Genomic DNA, 20,347 nt, shown 5'->3' on the forward strand with positions numbered 1-20,347 from the left:
CTTATAAACGTTAGCGGCTGTTTCATTAAACAATGATTTTTCTCTCTCTGCCATTATTGATTTGACATTCGAAAGAAGAAGACAGCACTGTTTAACTATTCACCCGCTAAATAACTTCAATAAGTAAGGTATATTTTAACCCATCATTAACATGACAAGATATTGTTTTTCTCTCAAGAATTTATGCCAGTTTACACACGTGCTTCGAATAACTCGTAAAGTGCTCGTTACCAAAACCGACTAGGTGAATTTTATCACAATTTAATAAAACAGTAGAATATTCATATTAAAAAAACTTTAAGATATTAATTATAAAATAAAGCTGTTTAGTTAAATACTGATTTTTTTTATTTCTGTCATTATTAATTTGATATTCGAAAAAAGAAGACATAACATTGTTTCGCTAATCACCCGCTAAAAAACGTTTATAAGTATGATCGATAATGTACATATAAAACTAAAGCTAAAAAGCTATACATGTCATCGTAATAATTTTACGCATTCTATTTATAAATAAAAAATACGTACGTAAATAATCTTAGAGTTTTTAAATTCAATAATAAACCATAGAATAAAAATGTAATAAAACTAAAGCATTGCGCGTAAACCCTACATTTCATAACCGATTGAAACTCTGCTCGTGCGAGCAAATGTCATATCGATATTCAATCGAATTAAAATACCGATTCAATTCATATATTGCATTATGATTCTATTATTCGTTATGGTTTGAACAACTGCTACTTTTGAGAATATATTTTTCAAATTTAATAATAAAATTCATTCAAACTCACATACTTATTTTTTTTTACTCTCAGCGCAAATAATTTTGTATATCTTAAAATATTTTTAATTTGTTAAACAAGAATAACGCACCGGCGGCAGAAGACTATTTCAGTTTTTTTTTATTCATTAAACTTATATTCCTTAAATTAAAAAGAGCATGTGCAACAGAAATAAATCCCTTTTTCACCAGAAACGCTTAATTCTAAAAGGTTATATATAAAAATATTTCACCGCTGAAATTTTGTTTTCCTTATGTAAAAACCTTGAAATACAATTAAAAAACCTGATTGAATTTAGAAATCAAAACGCATCATTAAAACCCTTTACCGAAATAAATCATATTTAAAAAATGCCTCTGTCGCTCCATTCAAAATGGCGTTTGCCGCTAAGCGCGATCAAATCTAACAAAACATAAATTCAAATTTAGAATCGTACACCCTTTCAAATCGTTCACCCCTCGTATTAGGAAAAATGATCAAGCGCTGTTCGCTGTATTGGTTAAATTTGAATTAATAATCGAATTATTAATTGTGATTATTATTAATAAAATATGTAATATTATAAACTTATAAAAATATATCTATTTAAAATTAATTTGTTATTTACTTATATATAATGTAATATTCGAGTTTTACGTATGCTCTATTTAAAAAATATACTTATACAGCTTTAAAAAAATGTACATTACACGAACATTTTAAATTTTAAATGTCAACATAAATCGGTGCGCTTAAAGCGCTTTCCTCGTTAAAGCTTAATAGAATTTGCGTATCTTACTAATGGAACGGTTGCCATAATGAAATAAGGTACTTTTTGTTCAATGGCGATCTGGGACGATTTATTAAAATTTCCTCTTTTTTCCAATACGTTCAAATCGAATCTGCTTTTTTATGGCTTATGCCTTTTAGATTTTAAAATCGCTTTCACATTTGTTTTAATTTTAATAATGTTTTATATAATATAATATTCATTATTAAAAATAGCCATATTCTATATACTTAAGAAATTATTATTTAACAAAATATTACCTAGTATTAATTTCCAGTGTTCAGGAACTACGACAAAAAAAAAATAATGTATGTTTAATCAAAAAATTAATAAAGAAAAATTAGTGTATTTATTTTTGGTAACATCGAAAGAAACAAATAGTAAAATTTTAAATATATAATGTTTTTTTCATATACCTACTACGTAATTATAATACCTACTATATACTGTAATTGTGAAGTGTTCTAGTGGCTAGCCTATTAGGCTGCAGGCTCTGAGGCCATGGATTCAAACACTATTTAGAGAAAAAAAAAGCAGCTGACTTTTTCTTGAAAATTTTCAGTCACACCCCAGAGTTACACAGTTTGTAGTATTACACATCCGTGGCTTGGAAAACACGTAATAGCTTTGAATTCACCTCATCACCTCGCCTCGCCATCTACTAGAGAAATATATACCATATGTTAAGACGACCCCACCATGTTACCTCACTTGTTCATTCAGAAATCCATTCTCTATTACGTCTAAAGCAGATCGATAAATATGATAAATATCAACTAAACATATTTTTACTTACTTAGCAACGTTTGTGTTCTATAAAAATTACTATGAGTATCTGTCCACTTTTTTTTTTTATATTTTCATATAACACGTGACGACGATTTCAACAAACTGTCGAACTGGACTCTTACAATTTTTGAATGGAATATACATATATACATAATATGTATTTAAAAGCGTATTCTATGTTTAATTTCACTACATAATGATTCTGCGTAAATTCTCTTTTGTTTCCAATATTACTCTTTTCTAAGTTTATCTAGTTAAGCCGTTTAATTTTATGTAAAAAAAAAATTAACGTAATACGGACTTGAATAATTCCACCGGATTTTATATCCTCCGAAGCAATTATGCGACAAAAATTCATGGCTATCTTAATCTACCTCCATATACCAACTGTCAAGTCTTTAGAAAAAAAAAATTAAAAAAAATCCGTCATATCTCTGATCTTTCCACTCCCGAACAAGGGAGGCAGATATTTAGCATAATGAGTGAAGTCTAACCAACGTTTAGGGTGAAAAGGACGAACGTATCTCGTGCAACTCAAGTTTAAAAGAGACGGGTGTAGATTTAGAGAGAACAATATCGCAATCTTGTTTCTGGGCCATTTCCTTTAATTAGTAGTAAAGGACAGCAGGCGATTTATTTGCCGCGTTATGTTCAAGATAGTCAGTCAAATGTTGCGGTTTGAGACAATGAAGGGTTGGGTACATTTAAAGTGAATAATTAAATACATTAAGCATTCAGATACCTTCAATGTCATATTCCCACATATTTTTGCTCACACCGTAAATTTCACATGCAATCGCTGAAGGTTTAAGGTGCACCCACCTTAAACCTTCAGCGATTGCATTGGAATCTTGATCGTTATTGATCGAATTTTAATAATATAATTGGAATCACTCGAAATGGGCCAAATTTAGATATTTCAAAGGATTCAGCGATGATTTTTGTATCATTTTAATTTGATTATAAGTAAATACTCCAGGTATTCCATAAATACAGTACAAATGCCGTGGAATTTCCACCTTACTACAAAAATTAAGATCTTCCAAAATCTACACTTTAGTCTCCAAATACGTTCTATTATGTGGTTATTTAGTTCTCCTCTAAAAACCGAAGAAAACAAAAAAATAACGTTTATACCAATCTACCAGTACCAAAAAATTTGTTTCTCTTAACCCATTTATGGAAAAGATACAATTATATATACGACCTATAAAATTATTGTAAATAGAAACTATTTACTAAATATATATAAGAAATAATGACAAGAAAGTAATTATAACAACATGAAAAAGAAAATTTTCTCGCGTTGTTCAAAATAAGTTATTCCTGTTTTGGCACAAGTAAGCGTGAATTTGTGCGCCATAGTTTATTCGTTAACAACACAGCTTCAACATTTCTCGATGACAAATACTTGCGGTTCAAAATGTTATTTACAATTTGAATTTCTGGCGTATGAACTATGTTTTAATATAACCAATTTCTTGATATACATATGTATACGTATGTATTACTATAAAATCATATAATGAATAGCTTTTTATTTGTTTAGGTGGGTTCCTATTTCAAATTTAACTTTTTGATTAATACTAAAGCATTATATTAATACTTATATTTATAGTTAAGGTAAAAACTACCATTAGAAGCATAAATGATTATTTGTCCGTAGTATATGTGATTAGTGGGTGTTACCTACACAGACGGGCTTACACAAAGTTGTACCAAATATTTGTATTATACTAGATCGTGAGGAAAGCACCGTCGGATGTGACTCTGTCTCGTGTATCTAACGACACCCCATTATAGAAACGTTTCAGCTCCAAACCCTTTTATATAAGAGGTTTTTGGGCAGCGTTTACAGTAATTATACTTTTACGTTTTAGAAATTAATATGTAATTTAATATGAAATAAATATTTCGTCTCTCTTAAAATACACATATATACATACATACAATAAAATCCTTCATTCAATTTCTCGGAAAATGGCGTGACGTTAGTACTAGCTGTGTACATGAAAAGATATTTTCGAATAAATTTACCATTTATTACGAAAGCACAAACGAACACATACCATATTGTTAAAGCACACAAGAAGTAAAAGGGCGAATAAATGCAACATTGCATTCGGTTATGTAACAGTGCATTCTTAGTCAACACAATATTATACGACTCATTCATCTTAACAAATTATGGAACTATTAGAATATTAACAACCTATTTTTTAATAATTATTATTGAAATTGAATCGAATAGGTTTTCAAATTAAAAGAATTTCATCATTTACGGCCTTACTTATAAATATTACTTAGTGGCTGTTTAGTTAAATACTGCTTTATCTCTTTCTGTCACTATAAATTTGACATTCTAAAGAAGAAGACAGCATTATTTAACTAATCACTAAACAATAATTACATGTAAGACCGTTAATTTATATTTGGAACATAATTTTAACTAACTATATATATAAATAAATCAAAAAGCAAAATAACTGGTTGAAAGTTTTCAACGAATTAACCCTTCAAAGCCAACAGTGGGTAATAAAGACCGCAGCGAGGGAGACACGGCATGAACATTAAATTGAGACATTTAACATTGAGCACTTTTGTACTAATGGTTAACTGGGATCAAAATGGCACCGTGGCTAAATTGGCCTTTAAACACGGTGTTTTATTCTTTAATCTTACAAGAACGCTTAATGACACTTGGATAAAATATTTGTTTATTTTTTAGTCTTTGAATTTCGCTTAATTTATATATGTGTTTTAAAACTCGACATACACACGTTCATCAACTGACTGGAAAGTTATTTTAAAATAGTACATTACTATATTTAAATAGCTACCACCTATTACAAATTCAGTAGTATGGTTATAATTTTAAATCATGATATGTAATGTCTTCTTTAAACAATTACTTATAATAAATATATATATATGTATATTTTTTTGCTACATTATGATCAAATCTGATTGCGATGCGAATCGTAAAAAAATATAACACATGATTTATTTAAGAAAAAATAAATCAACGTGAAGCGTTAATAGAAACATAAGTGTTATTCAAAATGTAATAGAACACTATTCTAAAGAAGTTCGCGAAAAATGGAATTAATTATGTTACTGTTATCAATATGCTCTCTTAAAGAATATATTTGGCAGAGAATTCGAAGAATCTTGGCAGCGAGGAAAATTATAAAAAAAAAACAACAAAAAAATAGTTCATAAATCATCTCAAGGCAGACGGACCGCTGAGAGAGTCTGAATACGAAATGAGATAACATTCATTTGAGGGTTACTACTTTTATTATTGTTTCATACGTTTTCCGTTTTCAATTGCGGTAATATCTTTGGAATCTCTTACGTAAACATTTAAAAATGTGACAGTTAAATTGAGTTATCGCCTCGTTGGTCTTGTGGCTAGATTGCAGATTCCGAGGTCCTAGTTTCAATCCCAGGTCGAGCCGATTAAAAGTTATTGAGTTTTTCTGTCGAAGATTCGAGTAGTAGCTGAGTCTGGAAATCGATGTAAGTAAGTGTGTATACTACCGTGCCCTGCATAGCACGTAGAACTGTTGGTCCTTTACCTGAACACATTCCGGTCGTTTTGGATTGCGATCCTGATTTGGCGGATTATGAGAGTAAGAGAATAGATAATGCATGTATGTGCGCACACTCTTGTACACTGTAACATGTCCTGCGCATTTGGCTAATCTCTCATGAGATTGGCCGCCGTGGCCGAAAATTACTCTCTTTTAAGGGAAGGATTCATTTCCTTTTAAGAAGGCTCAGGGCATTTTGCCCCAAGCTGTTCCAATATGGGTTGGTTAACATAACAATCATTTAACTTATAAAATTATTCCAAATATTATAGATAATTTTATGTCAAAATATCGTCTTTGTCATTTATAATTTTATATTAAATGTGGTTTGTATATTAATAACTTGGTGGTAGGGCTTTGTGAAAGCCGAACTGGGTAGGTACCACCTACTCATCACATATTCTACCTCCAGACAGCCTCCTAAATTCCCACAGTTCCCTAAATTAGTGGCGATGTCAGGAATGCTTAATATTTCTTACAGCGCCAATGTCTATGGATGGTTAGTTAGTAAGACTATAACTAGAATTAAGAAATACTTTAGTTTACCAACTGCTTTTATTAAGACGTAACAAAACATCATAACAAACAAACATTGCTTTATATGAAATTTATTAACGGAAAAAAGGAAAAATATTAAAGTATACCGTTACAATGGAGTACTTATTCACGCGGCGTTTCCTGCCCGTGCTCTGCCATTGTTTTTTTTTAACTTTTTCTCTTCATTTATTTCGTCCGTTTTCAACGGGCAGGATTTCTTGAACCCATATTTCACGCTCATATTGTCTACGATTTTTATCAAAAGAATATTATTTTTCCTTACCATATCTTTGTTGAGTTTGGGTGGAATTTTTTTAACATTTTTCCCAGTCCAACTTTATTTGTACTTTTTAAAGTACAAATAAAGTTGGACTGCAACAACAAAGTGTTTTAACACTTTGTTGTTGCAATTTAAACAAAAGAACCTATCTATTGAGGACATTAATAATTTAATCATCTGTTATAAAAAAATATAATTATATCTTTAAAATCAGAACGTCTTGATGTTTGATGTTGATGAACATACCTACTTGAAAACTTCAGTTGTATGTCGTATGTGCTTGGATTACGTACTATAGTGCGTAGTCTACGCGTTATGCGTCATCCTTTTGAGTTAGAAATTTGTGTAGTGGTTGCTAGGATTTTTTGTAGGTTTTATATAATATTATAATTGTTTACAAACTAATTAAAATTGCCCAGCGAAGCATATAGGTTGTAGGTATTTGCTAGTTAAATATCTACGGCCTAAATTATAAATGTCGTTTAGCGGGTGATAAGTTAAACACTTCTTCTTTCGGATTCTTCTTTCGTCTTCTTCTTTCGGATGTCAATTCAATAATGACAGAAAGAGATAAATCAGTGTTTAACTAAACAGCCGCTAAGCAACGTTTATAAGTAAGACAGCTAAGCACTAGTAAAAATTACATTAAAAAAAAAGCTATAATATTGAAAAATGAAATTCTGAAATTAACTTATTTAATAAAACGTTCAAATGAAAATATTTTATTTTTAAATTCATCATCATAATAACTAACGATAAAATATTATCAATTTTAAAAATTAATATCATTTAATTCCTTTTGGAAATATTATAAGTAATGTATCATCGACTATATACGCATACCTCGTGATAGTTGAACAGAATCAATAAATTCCATAACTGAAATGAAGAGCAGTGACCTGGAATCAAACACCATTGATTCAATCAAGAAGTATGTCTCGAATCAGAACTGACGAGCGTCACCAACTTTTTACCCCAATACTAACTTCACATATGTCTAAGTGGGTAGTCGTAATTAAAAACCGGGGCACTCGACTTGGGGTAACTTAATGCAATTATAGTTGAATTTTTCGCGACATATGGCCTTCGAAACGTTTACAAGCTTAGGGTAGATGCGGTTTATAAAAAGGGTATCGATTTATTAAAAAGATATACGATTGTATTTACAAAACGCTGCAGCTCAGTGTAGCTGACCGCCACGTTGATCTGGTCGCTTACAAGACTGTTATTTTCTCAGCCGATAAATTATCAGCGTGAAGCTTGGAACTTGTTTGATCAAACTTGTTACACGTATAGCCGATGGTCCAGCGTCAGAACTCTCTGTTAATATCGAATTGCAATTCCATTGGATAATTATTGTAATGGAATAGATAGTGCGCCTGTATATGCGCATACATTATTTGTGCATCATATGTACGTAGTTGGACTTTTTTCTTACAGTAACAATGTCTATGTCCTTTGAACGCTAACTAAGTGATTCCTTTGCTACAATAATATCATTCCGATATCAAAGAATGAATTTCATACTTTCGGTTCTAGTATTGTCATTTCCAATTGATCTCCTACCAAAGGGGGTATTTAGTCAAACCACAAAAAAATACAAAGAGAATTAAGTGATAGGGTATACGATGAACATTTATTCGCCATATGCACTTCTGGGCATAGAATCACCCTGGGGAGAAGTCCCTTATGAATACGATGGGGTAATAGGGCGTTTGTAATTGCTGGATGCTGTTTACGAGAGGAAGACTCAGAAAAGGAAACATTAGGAAAATCAACTTGTAACATATTTATAAACATTTTTAGTGATCTAGTATGATGTTGAGCTATCACTGATTAGATGTTTAATGCTTAATTTTATTGTTTTTGTTTGTCTTTAGTCTTTGTATATACATCTATCTATTTACGTATTAATTGTTACTGAGTAAGCTGACATAGACCTTGCTCACAGGCAACCTTGGGGGGGGGGGATTGTCAATTATTTCTAATATCTTATGAAAGATATCAAGATGAGTTATTTTTTAGTTCTTTATATAGTTTTGACATATTATTAACAAATATCATTAATGATTCTAATAAATAAATATTTCTAATATAATATTTATATGATGATGATGACATATTTATAAGTCACTTTTGTATTTGTACTTCAAGTGAAAATGAGACGAAACTAAATGTTCTAAAATATGTTACTTTATAATCGGTTTTAGTTCTATGATACAGAAAAATATGATTGATTGACGGAAACGGAATGGATTTAATGATTTTCAAAAATCTTCACAATTAATGCACCTCAAATCACCTAAAGAAACAAAAAATTTCATCACATCAAAAACCACTCAAATTGGAAACCTGTAAAAATGTATTTCAACACTGTACATAATATTCATAATAACTAAATAATGTCCAAAAATTGAAATGAAACAATTGCTCTAAACAAATTACGTAAAATTTATCATTCGATATCGTAAGCAATATTTTATATGCATCTCGTATTTGCACTTCAAAGTAAATCACTTTGATTACAAGCTGATAACTGTCCGTCTGTCCATATGATCATTAGAACTATAGCGATCAGATGGCAGGAGACCGCCAGCGCATATGTTGAGTGATTATTGTGAACTCTTTTATTGAACAATCTTGATGGTTTATATATCAATAAATTTATAATTATCCTTGGGGTTCAAGCTTAAAAAGTAAGTACAGCCTGTAAATGTTCCACTGCTGGGCTAAGGCCTCCTCTTCCCTTTTTGAGGAGAAGGTTTGGAACTTATTCAAGCTTGCTTCATACCAAATTTCATCTAAATCTTCAATGGTTTAGCCGTGAATGCATAACAGACAAACAGAGTTACCTTCGCTTTTATATTATTATTAGTAAAGATTACGACGAACGAATATAATATTATAATATTGTATTTCAATCATATTTTGTCACTTCATTGCATACCGATGTACACAGTCGTACACATTTTCCATATTGATATTCAATAGGTTTAAACGTTACTGTTGTTTTAAATATAATATCTATTGATTTACGACTAGCAGTAAATACATTAATAAATAATAGCAGTTACTATACTTTAGTTTTGAATGTGTGTGTGTATAAAATAAATGATAATATTCAAAAGTATCAAAACGATTCATTCCAGCTACAGCCCTTTGTAAAAATAATACAATACGCATTATTGCATGTCTTTGTGCAAATGTTTATTTGCGCACTTGAACATAACGACTCGACAATTCGATATTCGTTGAACTTACGTATAAAGTTATAATTAATATCATTGGAAATTGAGTCACATTTCCCTTTTAACGTAAATAAATAATATACTTATATAATAGTTATGTAATTGGCAATTATGACGTCATAATTTGAACTAATGCGTTTATATACAAGGATAAAACTGATTTTAAAATTATTTTAACTGATTGCTAAGACTAAAATACTTGCCATCTTTTTTTTAATCTCGTACATAAGAAAGTGATAGCAATATAGTTTATTCCGTCACATAATTTTCATTTGAGGATTACAATATGAAGCATAAATATCTATAATTTAAAGAACATCTTAAGCGATATGTATGAAATAATATAGGTTAACAAATGTGGCAATAATCTCAACGCTGATTCGTCGCCTATGACGTCATCGGCTGTCATCGACCAATGATCGATTAAAGTTGAAATACTTAATCTGTCTTTGATCAGCGGTTCAGAAACTGTTTCGTTTAACTAATATAAAATATTGCGTTTTTCTAACTGTATAAATTGTCCAAGCTCGAGGCTTACTAATAGAGCATTGATAAATTATTTTGGCTGTTTGTATTAAATTATTATGTTGCCATGCCAATTACATTTACTAAATCTCAATGGGTACGATTATTTAATAATATACCGATTAACTCCTTAACACCTTTTTAAACTGACTAATTTAAGCAAGTGAAGTAAACACAAATCGCATATTAGTGACAAAAACATTTTTTTCTTGTCTTATAAAATAAAATCTATCACTGGATTATTATAAAAAAATAAATAAATAGTGGAATCAATCATCGTCTTCCTGATTTCAAAGGACTAATACGATTCTCTTGAAAATGCATTTAACAAGTCCCATATGGTAATGGGGACCAGCATGGGGGTGTATTGTCCGCGGCGGCTTTTACACCATATGGTACAAAAATTCATAAACAAGTGCGCACTAAATCCCACTTTAATGTTAGGTTATTACACATACGAATCGCACGAAATTGTTTCAATTAAAACTCTATTTAATTGCAATAAGTTTCAAAATAGCATAACGATACAACGAAAATACATGTTAATTTATTAACAAATAAAAATTATCCGTAGCTCATTGAACATAAAGATCAAATTCCAATAGCAATCGGTCCTTTAAATAGAAGAATAGTTAGTATCAGCATAAGTTTTAAACGCAACTCAGTACACTGGACGTTTATTAAAAAATAGTTAACAATCAATTCACTACCTTATTTTATGGACAATAAAGTTCAATATTATTTAAATCGAACCATGAATGTGTTTGGGACGATTAACAGGATGTTTGATCTAAGAGAATTACTGAAAGGGAATGATTATTGTCCAAGCTTAATAAAAGGATAAGCGAAAATGTAATACAAGTATCTACTAATTTTTTTTATTCTATTATAGCTTTTATGTCTTAGATAAAAGAACCAAATTCGCATGAATCTATTGAGATAAATGCGGCTAACATTTTTATAGTTCAAATTCTATACGTTATTGTTAGCGATCGACACACCATATGGTAGGCTGGTGGCATTTTTCAAAGCAATGAGGGGGAATTAAACATATTTTAATAACGCGTTAGTAGTACAGGTGGTGTTATTATTTATACGATTAGCTGAGCTCGTAATTCATTGCTAAGCTAATGTTTTGACTGCTTAATATTTGAACCCTGAATTACCGAATGCTACATGTTGTTCACAAAGAGGAGCGATGATTTTATCATTTCGACACAAATTATTTGTATTTATGTAAAATTGCTTCAAATTATTATTAACATATAAAAATATCTTAAAACAACCACTCTCATTAACTTTATTCAAATTTATTCAACTTATTCTATATATTTAGCTAATTAAAACTAGCTAATTTTTTGTATTTTGTAACTTTTTTATAGATAGCTATAATAATAATTATTAATTAACAGTATTGTAAAAGAAAATTGTGTATAAATAATACTTTAAATCTTAAAAAATTAAAATAAATATTTTATTATCAACAGAAACTTCACAAAATAAAGGTTAAACAATATTCTGTTTTCTACACACATGCATTAAATGTAATATTATGTATTAAAGAAGATTGAAAATACACCAACGTATACCATTTCTTAGACATACAATTTTACAAATATAACGTAAAAGCTAGCTCGTTGTACATATTGCACAAATACATATAAAAGATTTAACACTATCTCAATCAACTAGCGTCCCAAGGGAGAAGAAATAGAAAAAGAATATTAGCAGCAACACCAAGTAATCTGTCTCCGACAGCGGAAGATGGGACTCCTGGCTCGGGGGAGACAGGCAATCGAACTGCCAATCTAAGTTGCAGATGTGACCTCTGATCTAAGATCATCAGTCAATGTACTAGAAAAACTATTCATTTATGCTTTATTTATAAATAAAAATAATAATCCGATTAGACTAAATTTTTCACATAATATATTCTTACTAAATATGTAACTAATGTAGAGTTTAATACAGTCAAATACATGTTAAGTGAATTAAGATTAAATACTTATAACTTCTAATTAAAAGCACCCCATATAACCTTAAAATAATAGTTTAAGTGCACTAAAATATTTTGTTTGTAATCTTTTAACACAAAATTGAAAACTATATAACAAACATTTTATATAAATAAATCTAAATGTAGTTCTGAATATTGTTTTTTTTTTATAATTTACATTGAGAAGATTAATCAATTATAATGGATCCTTAACAAAGATAAGGCAATGGTTTTCGAAGTCTATTTAATTATTCTTAAAGTATCATATTATAAGTTCACCGTTATCAAATCCCACCCCAACACGTGCGCGATAAGCCAGATCACGTGCCACAAATTACTTATCAACAACAAATGATGTGACGTGTCAAAAGTTAGTCCGATTTATTGGAGATTATGTTAATTTTAATAACAATTACAATATAATACAAAAAATACCATAATAACATTTATACTTAATTTATGCATACTTATTAACAAAAACTTATTAGTAAGTATATATATTTTAGTACCATTTATTTTACTCATTTCTAAACCTTCTTGTTTCTCATCAGATATTCTACCGCCAATTAGCTATACTTAGAATTGTTGTGTTCCGATTTAAAGAGTCAGTAACTTAATTCACAGGGAACATAGCATCATAGTTCCCAAGGCTGGTGGCGCATTGGCTATGTAAAGAATGAATAATATTTCTTACAGCGCCGATGTCTATGGGTGGAGGTGATCACTTACCATCAATTGGCCCACTTGTCCACCTGTTTTGCCCACTTTTCCGACTATTTTATACATCAAAGAAAGATTATTTCATTTCAATTAAGTCAGTTATGTATAAAATATCCTATAATATCTACAAATATTTTCTTATAAAAAACATCTAAATTATCATTTAAAAAGAATTTCATTAACGCGTCGTGAAAAATAAGTAGAACAGATTTTCACAAAGACCGAACGAATGGCCAAAAAATGGCTAAAATCTGACAAATGACTTTCCTTTAACGTCTGCGCCCATCTTATTATCATTACCCACTACCGAACAGAACTCATTTGAGTCTCCTTAGGACGTCTCTAACAAGATTTTAACATTCAATCTTGAACTTTGTATGATGGAAACATGATATAATTTTCAATGTTACAATGGGATGTATAATGTTATATATTGTTCATTTGAAATCGTGTCCTATTCGCTTTTAAATTGGGTTCAATTTGAGATTTCGTATTGTGGTGTAGGATATCAATTTGAGAAGAAGCGTCTGTGTTAATAGCATTATTCGCAATCTCATCCATACACTCAGGGGTTACCGCCTATAGCGGAGTATTATTTTTTATGCCACATATAAAACATATTTATTGCAATCATAATCGTTGGAGTTTTTCTAGTGCCTTGTTTGCCGAGATAAACAGACGATAATAAAAAAACTAACTTTGGATGTACTTAGTAGGCGTAGTTTTTTTATTTCAATAATTTGGAGTATAAGCTACTTTCTTAAACGATTTTTTTTCCAAAAATTACAAATAAAAAAACTGTGTTCAATATTAATTTATATTTATTTTGATTTTATATAAAATATATTGATATTGGATTATAAATATCAAACTAAACTACTTGTTTACAGTTTTCAAATTGACTGTAGGACATCAAATTACAATGTAGCGTCACACAATACATGTAAAGACAAGGTTCACGGTTTTCAATATCATACTGTCTTTGTCGAGCTGACCCTACCACAACTCAATGCGCTCTCAATTCACAGCAGTTATTATTATCTTGACCCGGTGATTGAGCTCTCCTGCTCGCTATCGTCTAAAGCTTGTCTGATTGGACCGACGTAACCAATCACGCCTCTCGCTCGTCGCTCATTGGTTGCCTCGACACGCCTCCCGACTCAAAAGCCTCTGCAAAGGGTAGTTTCAAACCCCACTTATATATTTTCACCCTCGCGTTACGATCACATTCGCAAAGATACTGACGGGTAGTACGCACGCGTCTCAGTGCAAAACGTAGCGATATAAGTGATAAAAGTTTTGGTTTTGTGTGAAACGTATTAAATGAGAAAACAATGACAATGGACATTCAAAATAGCTATCAAAATTATAAAGAACAATCTCCGGAATCTAAGGAGACCAATTTAAATATAGAAAGTGCTAAAACTTCTCAACATACTAAACCTGACATGCAGTCCACTGTGATCAATCAAGGCAAGGCTTCGAAAAGATCATTTGATGTGGCTTTCTTGATGATGCCAGATGAAAAAATTCGCCAAATTCAACCCGAAAGACAGTTGAGAGTTTCAAAACAGCTGTTCAATACAGAAGAATGGGAGCAGCCGACTAAAAGAGTTTCAGATGTTTATAAGCAAAGCGAATACTCTAACGATAATACCCTCGATTCCAAAGATCCAGATGAAGACAGAGTTCGTGTTAACAATAACATGTCCCCAAGTTTTGGTTCTGATATAAATATTGATGTCGGTACTGACGAGTATCCGAGTAAGGTTATGTACTGTAGCGATTCCGATACTTCCGAGAGATCGCGAAGTCGCCCTAACTCAAACGAGAGTGCTACTAGACAGCCAAAGTTTTTACACGAGTATAAGAATAAAATTTTTGATGATCCCACTCTTATAAGTATACAAACAAGAGCAAGATTTGAGAATCGCTTCGGAGAAAAGCAACACGATATATCACCTAGAAGTGCTTTCACCAAAGTGTCTAATTTTTCAGTCCGATCGCCGAATCCATCAGTTAGTCCAGATAACTTATTATATCAGAACTCCGTAAGTCCTCCGTTATCTGCCTCTAGTCCTTCAACAAACTCTTACAATAAGGGTTTCAACAATCTGCTGACACCCGCGCATTTGCTGAATGGTCACAATTTCTTCAAGTCTCAAAACGTACCTTCAACGTCACCGAATTATCCAGAAGCAAGTCCAATGCAGCGAACAAGTGCATCGTTCAAAGCGATCGAGTACCAAGGTAAACACGATGCGAAATCAACGCAAATGTCATCAAATAAAATGAATTTTATTCCATTTCGACCTGAATTACCGTATTTACAAGCTGGACCGTCATATCCATTCGGTGTTCAGAACTTTCAGCAGCCAAATTCTGACTTTTTGAAATTTCAAGGACCTCCGCGTGAACCGGTAAACCCTTTAATTGCAAATCCTGCGGCTGCAATTCTAAGTACACTTCTACCATCAACCATAGCGGCGTTTTCCTTACCAGCACAAAACGTATGCGCCAAATGCAGTATAAGCTTCAGAATGACATCAGATTTAGTTTATCACATGAGAACCCACCATAAGAGCGAGTCAACTGCAGATCCAAATAGGAGAAAAAGGGAAGAAAAATTAAAATGTCCTGTATGTAACGAAAGTTTTAGAGAGAGACATCATCTTACGAGACACATGACGGCGCATCAAGATAAGGAGGGCGATTTGGATGACATATCGGCTTCACAAAGCTTTAACAAAAAAAGCAAACAATTTTACTCCCATAACGGAGGATCTATCCTCCATAAATAAAATCATATTAATTAAATTTCAAATAAATTTGACAAAGTTCCATTTTTATCGTAATTAACCGTAGTAGCTAAATCTTTAAAACTATTTCGCATTGATTGAATGCCTGTTAAAATGTTCATTTAATATAAAAAAAACATTGTTATTGTTATTTAATGATATTCTTCACGTGCAATATTATAGTTAAGTATTTATTTTGTAAATATAATAATTATTAAAATTAAATCACCATTAAACAATTTAAGAAGCATAAATATATTTTTATTATTTCTTCTTCTGAAAAAGTTAACAATAATAACTAAGATGAAGAATGCTTACAAGAATTTTATATATATTTTAGTTCTTAAGTCACTGAAAGCTAATTCTTGTAAATTTCTCTGTGTATATCTTTCAGTATTAATTATAATTCTCTCAATTGATTATAAAAAACATAAATGATCTTTTATGTAGTATTACAAATTACATAAAAAAGTATAATTCTCTAAAATAAATATCAGTTAATTGAAATGTTAAAAAGTATTTAAGCAATATGAGATTATTGAGAAAACATTTCTTAAAACGATGCCAAGATTTTCGCTGTGAATAGAAAACCTATCTTGCAGCCAAATAATACTAAAGTCATATTTAATAATTATTTGATTCATCGTTTTAATTTGCTATAGTTAAAATTTATCTTATTGATCTATCAAGTTGAGAACAAAATATAACAACCCCAATGAAATCAGTAACGAGGCGTGGCGTAGCTAATTAATGGATAAAGGACGAGGGTCTTTGATAGAGCAATCGTATCACATATTTAGTGATACACGATACCGTTATAACAATTAAATCAATTTCAGTAACAATTTACATTAAACACTATATTCAGGCTACAAATGCTTTGTTCAATTTGACGATTTAAGTCTGTGTAATGCATCGGATTTTGCAAATTTAGATTATTTCTAGAGTGGGTAGGATACATAATAATAAAAACATAGTTAAATTTAATTTCAATTTCATAGAAATTTTGGAGTAATGGAATAATTATTTACTATTTATTTCTTTATCAAGCATTACCTCAAGCTAATCTCAAGGACTGCTCACTGCTTGAAAAGATATATCTTTTTCCTCTCACTTTTCTTCACTCAAAATCAGATCGATAGACAACCTGACACAGCTGAAGAGAAACAAGGCTTCACGAACTATCGGAGGTACAGGACTGCAACACTGACAACTTACTAACTCCACGCAAGTACTGAGAATTTTCGCAAAAGTGAAACTGCTTATTAATTACCTCTTCTTTCTAGCTTAAAATTTAATTGAAAGATGCTTATTCACCCTAAATTACTCAAGTCGAATAGAAGCTTGTAAAATATAATGTTGTGGCAATGAACCACGCTCTTATTTCAAAGCGACTTTACAAATATTTTTGGTTACAAACAATAACATTGCTATAAAACAACACCCTAGCTTTTTAACTAATTGACATTGATAAACCATTTTAGTTTAACAATACAAAATATTATGAAGATAGGAATTATACGTCAATGTTATGTATCATTCCATTTTCGTTTTTCTTCCCATTTAATAAGGTTGAATTTTGTTTATACAAGTTTTAAATATAGTTAACATCATCCAGGGAGTCAGCGTGGCGAAAGATGCGTGTCGAAATTCTTGCGAACAACTCTGTTCCCATGATAGTGGGTGGTTGACTTGGTATAATGGGATATATGAAAGTCTCCGCTCCACTGACGCGACAGCCATGGTGAATCGCTATGGGAAATATGGTGCAGATTTTCTGTAGGGGTAAATCATTCAATAAGTTCTGTGCTTACTGATAGCAAAGATTTATATCATTTATTCTTGCAGATCGCAGGATCATTTGCTTTTGTGTTATCTAATTATCAGTTATTCTTACCATAATACGGGATTAAATTCAAAGTTATATTATTATTTCTGATGACGTTTTATGGTTTATTAATTCCTATTATTTATTTGAAAAGGGTATTAGGGAGTAAAAATATTATTGTCACATATCACTTTCGAAATAACCCCTAGAACCTACCAAGGTTAGGCCCGAACATGCTGTAGCCTATAAAAGTTCCACAGCTGGGCTCAAGCCACCTCTCCTCCTGAGGACAAGGTTTGGAGCTTATTCCACCACGCTCCAATGTAAGACGACTTATAAGTGGCAGATTTACATCAGATATATGCAAGTTCTCTAACCATGTTTTCTTTCACCGCCGCAAATTTAAATACAACAACAAATTAAGCTCATAATTTTTTTTTGCTTGCCTGGTTTTTATCCCTTAATCTGCTTAAGACTCACGTGCTCTAATCACTGGGCCTTCTCGGCTCTACCCTGTAATATTTACAATTAGCTGTTATTATATTGTAAATAATTGTGTAGTTCAAATACACATTATAAAGGCGATCACATTATATGCAATAATATGAAAACTACTTGCGCATAATATAATGTTTATCTTCACATTTCACACACAATGAAGGTTCGAATCTTCTCCGAGACTTAAGGTCAAAAGTCAGTACAATATAGTACACGCCACACTTGCCACAATATTCGCTTCACAGGGTGTTCGATAAGTGCGAGGAGAACAATATTTTTGCTGGCTCGCCGAACCGTGAGTAATTCAATAGAAAATATTCATATTGGGGACAATGCGACCCTCCCGTATTGTCAGATACAGGATGAATATATATTTAATACAGACATGACTATCTTTATTTAGATGTTAAACTATTTCTGATTTCAATTTGTACATTTATTTTATGGAAGTAAGCAGTTTTTTTTTCGTTTCGATCGTTTGAATTAAATAATATTCTAGATTTTTTTTGACAAGATATAAGTTGGTATATTGTGAACACGATTATGACGAGATGAGTGCAAAATAAATAGGCATGTTTACCATTATAAGTATTTGTGCTTATAGTCCACTTCGTTGAAGGAAAACATCGTGAGGAAACCTACATGTGTCGAATGAAAATCTGTGAAAATCACAAGTGTATTTACAAACCCGCATTAGATCACCATCGTGGAATAAGCGCCTTACCTTCTACTCAAAAAGAGACAAGACCTTAGCCCAGCAGTATGACTTTAACTTGAATTTAAAATATGTTAAATGAGTGCAATTTTGTGATCATTTTATTATAATTATTTGAATAATTATTAGCATTTCGAATAGAGCGGGCTGTATACGAGCAGAATGTTTGCAGACGCCGGCTCCTCGCGACGGATGCGACCCGTAATACAAACCGAGCTGGATTTGAATAATACGGGGATATTCGATTGTCACTACTTTAGATTTAAGCTTGCGTTTGATTTTTAAGTAACAGTAACAGCCTGTTAATGTTCCACTGCTGAGCTAAGGCCTCCTCTCCCTTTTTGAGGAGAAGGTTTGGAGGTTATTCCACCACGCTGCTCCAATGCGGGTTGGTAGAATACATATGTGGTATAATTTCAATGAAATTAGACACATGCAGGTTGCCTCACGATGTTTTCCTTAACCGTCAAGCACGAGATGAATTATAAGCACAAATTAAATTAAGCACATGAAAATTCAGTGGTGCTTGCCCGGGTTTGACCCACGATCATCGGTTAAGATTCACGCGTTCTAACCACTAGGCCATCATCATTGATTTTTAAGTAACAGTTTCATTGAATTCAATGCACGTATATTTAATAGCAACAGACTATAAAAGTCCCACAGCCTGATGAAGTTATCATCTCCTGTCAGATTAAAGGTTTCACCACAATTTGGATGAGTGTTTATACTGTTTCATCTAAAGCCTATTCCAATCACAGGAGACAAACATATTTGACACAAAATTTACTTGATATTAATGGACGATAACTCGAATGATCTACCAGGTGGTAGGGCTTTATGCAAGTCTGGGTAGAAACCACACACTCATCGGTCATTCTACCGCCAAACAGCAAGCTTATTATGTTGCTTATTGTGTATTGTTGAGTTTAGCTTTGAATGGTGACTGAGCCAGTCACATAAATTTAGTTCCCAATGTCGGTGGTGCAGTGGCGATGTAAGGGATGGTTAATATTTTTTACAGTTACAATGTCTATTGGCAGTTGGGGACACTATGACGCGTATATTATAAACTAGTTCCCGCCCGCTGCTTCGAATAGGTTTTAGATAACCTATAATCATATATACCTATAATCCATATATTCAGGCATACTACCACCTGTTTGGAAAAAATCGCTTGTTGTTCCCATTTTTAAAAATGGAGATAAGCATATTGTCAAAAATTATCGTGGAATATCAATGTTATCTATCATACCTAAATTA

The 20,347-nt window shown here is 31.6% G+C and overlaps 1 protein-coding gene across 1 annotated transcript; it reads left to right on the forward strand.

Annotated features, from left to right (window-relative positions):
* Positions 1-14,579: 14,579 nt before the first annotated feature.
* On the forward strand, positions 14,580-16,046 carry LOC126768658 (uncharacterized). Its single transcript, XM_050486888.1, has one exon. The coding sequence runs from the start codon at positions 14,580-14,582 to the stop codon at positions 16,044-16,046; it is 1,467 nt and encodes a 488-aa protein (XP_050342845.1).
* The last annotated feature ends 4,301 nt before the right edge of the window (positions 16,047-20,347 follow it).

This window comes from Nymphalis io, chromosome 5 (genome assembly GCF_905147045.1).
Source record: "Nymphalis io chromosome 5, ilAglIoxx1.1, whole genome shotgun sequence".
Lineage (NCBI taxonomy): Eukaryota > Metazoa > Arthropoda > Insecta > Lepidoptera > Nymphalidae > Nymphalis > Nymphalis io.

Coding starts and splice junctions, on each gene's coding strand:
- LOC126768658 (XM_050486888.1), top strand. CDS start 14,580: ATGACAATGGACATTCAAAATAGCTATCAAAATTATAAAGAACAATCT.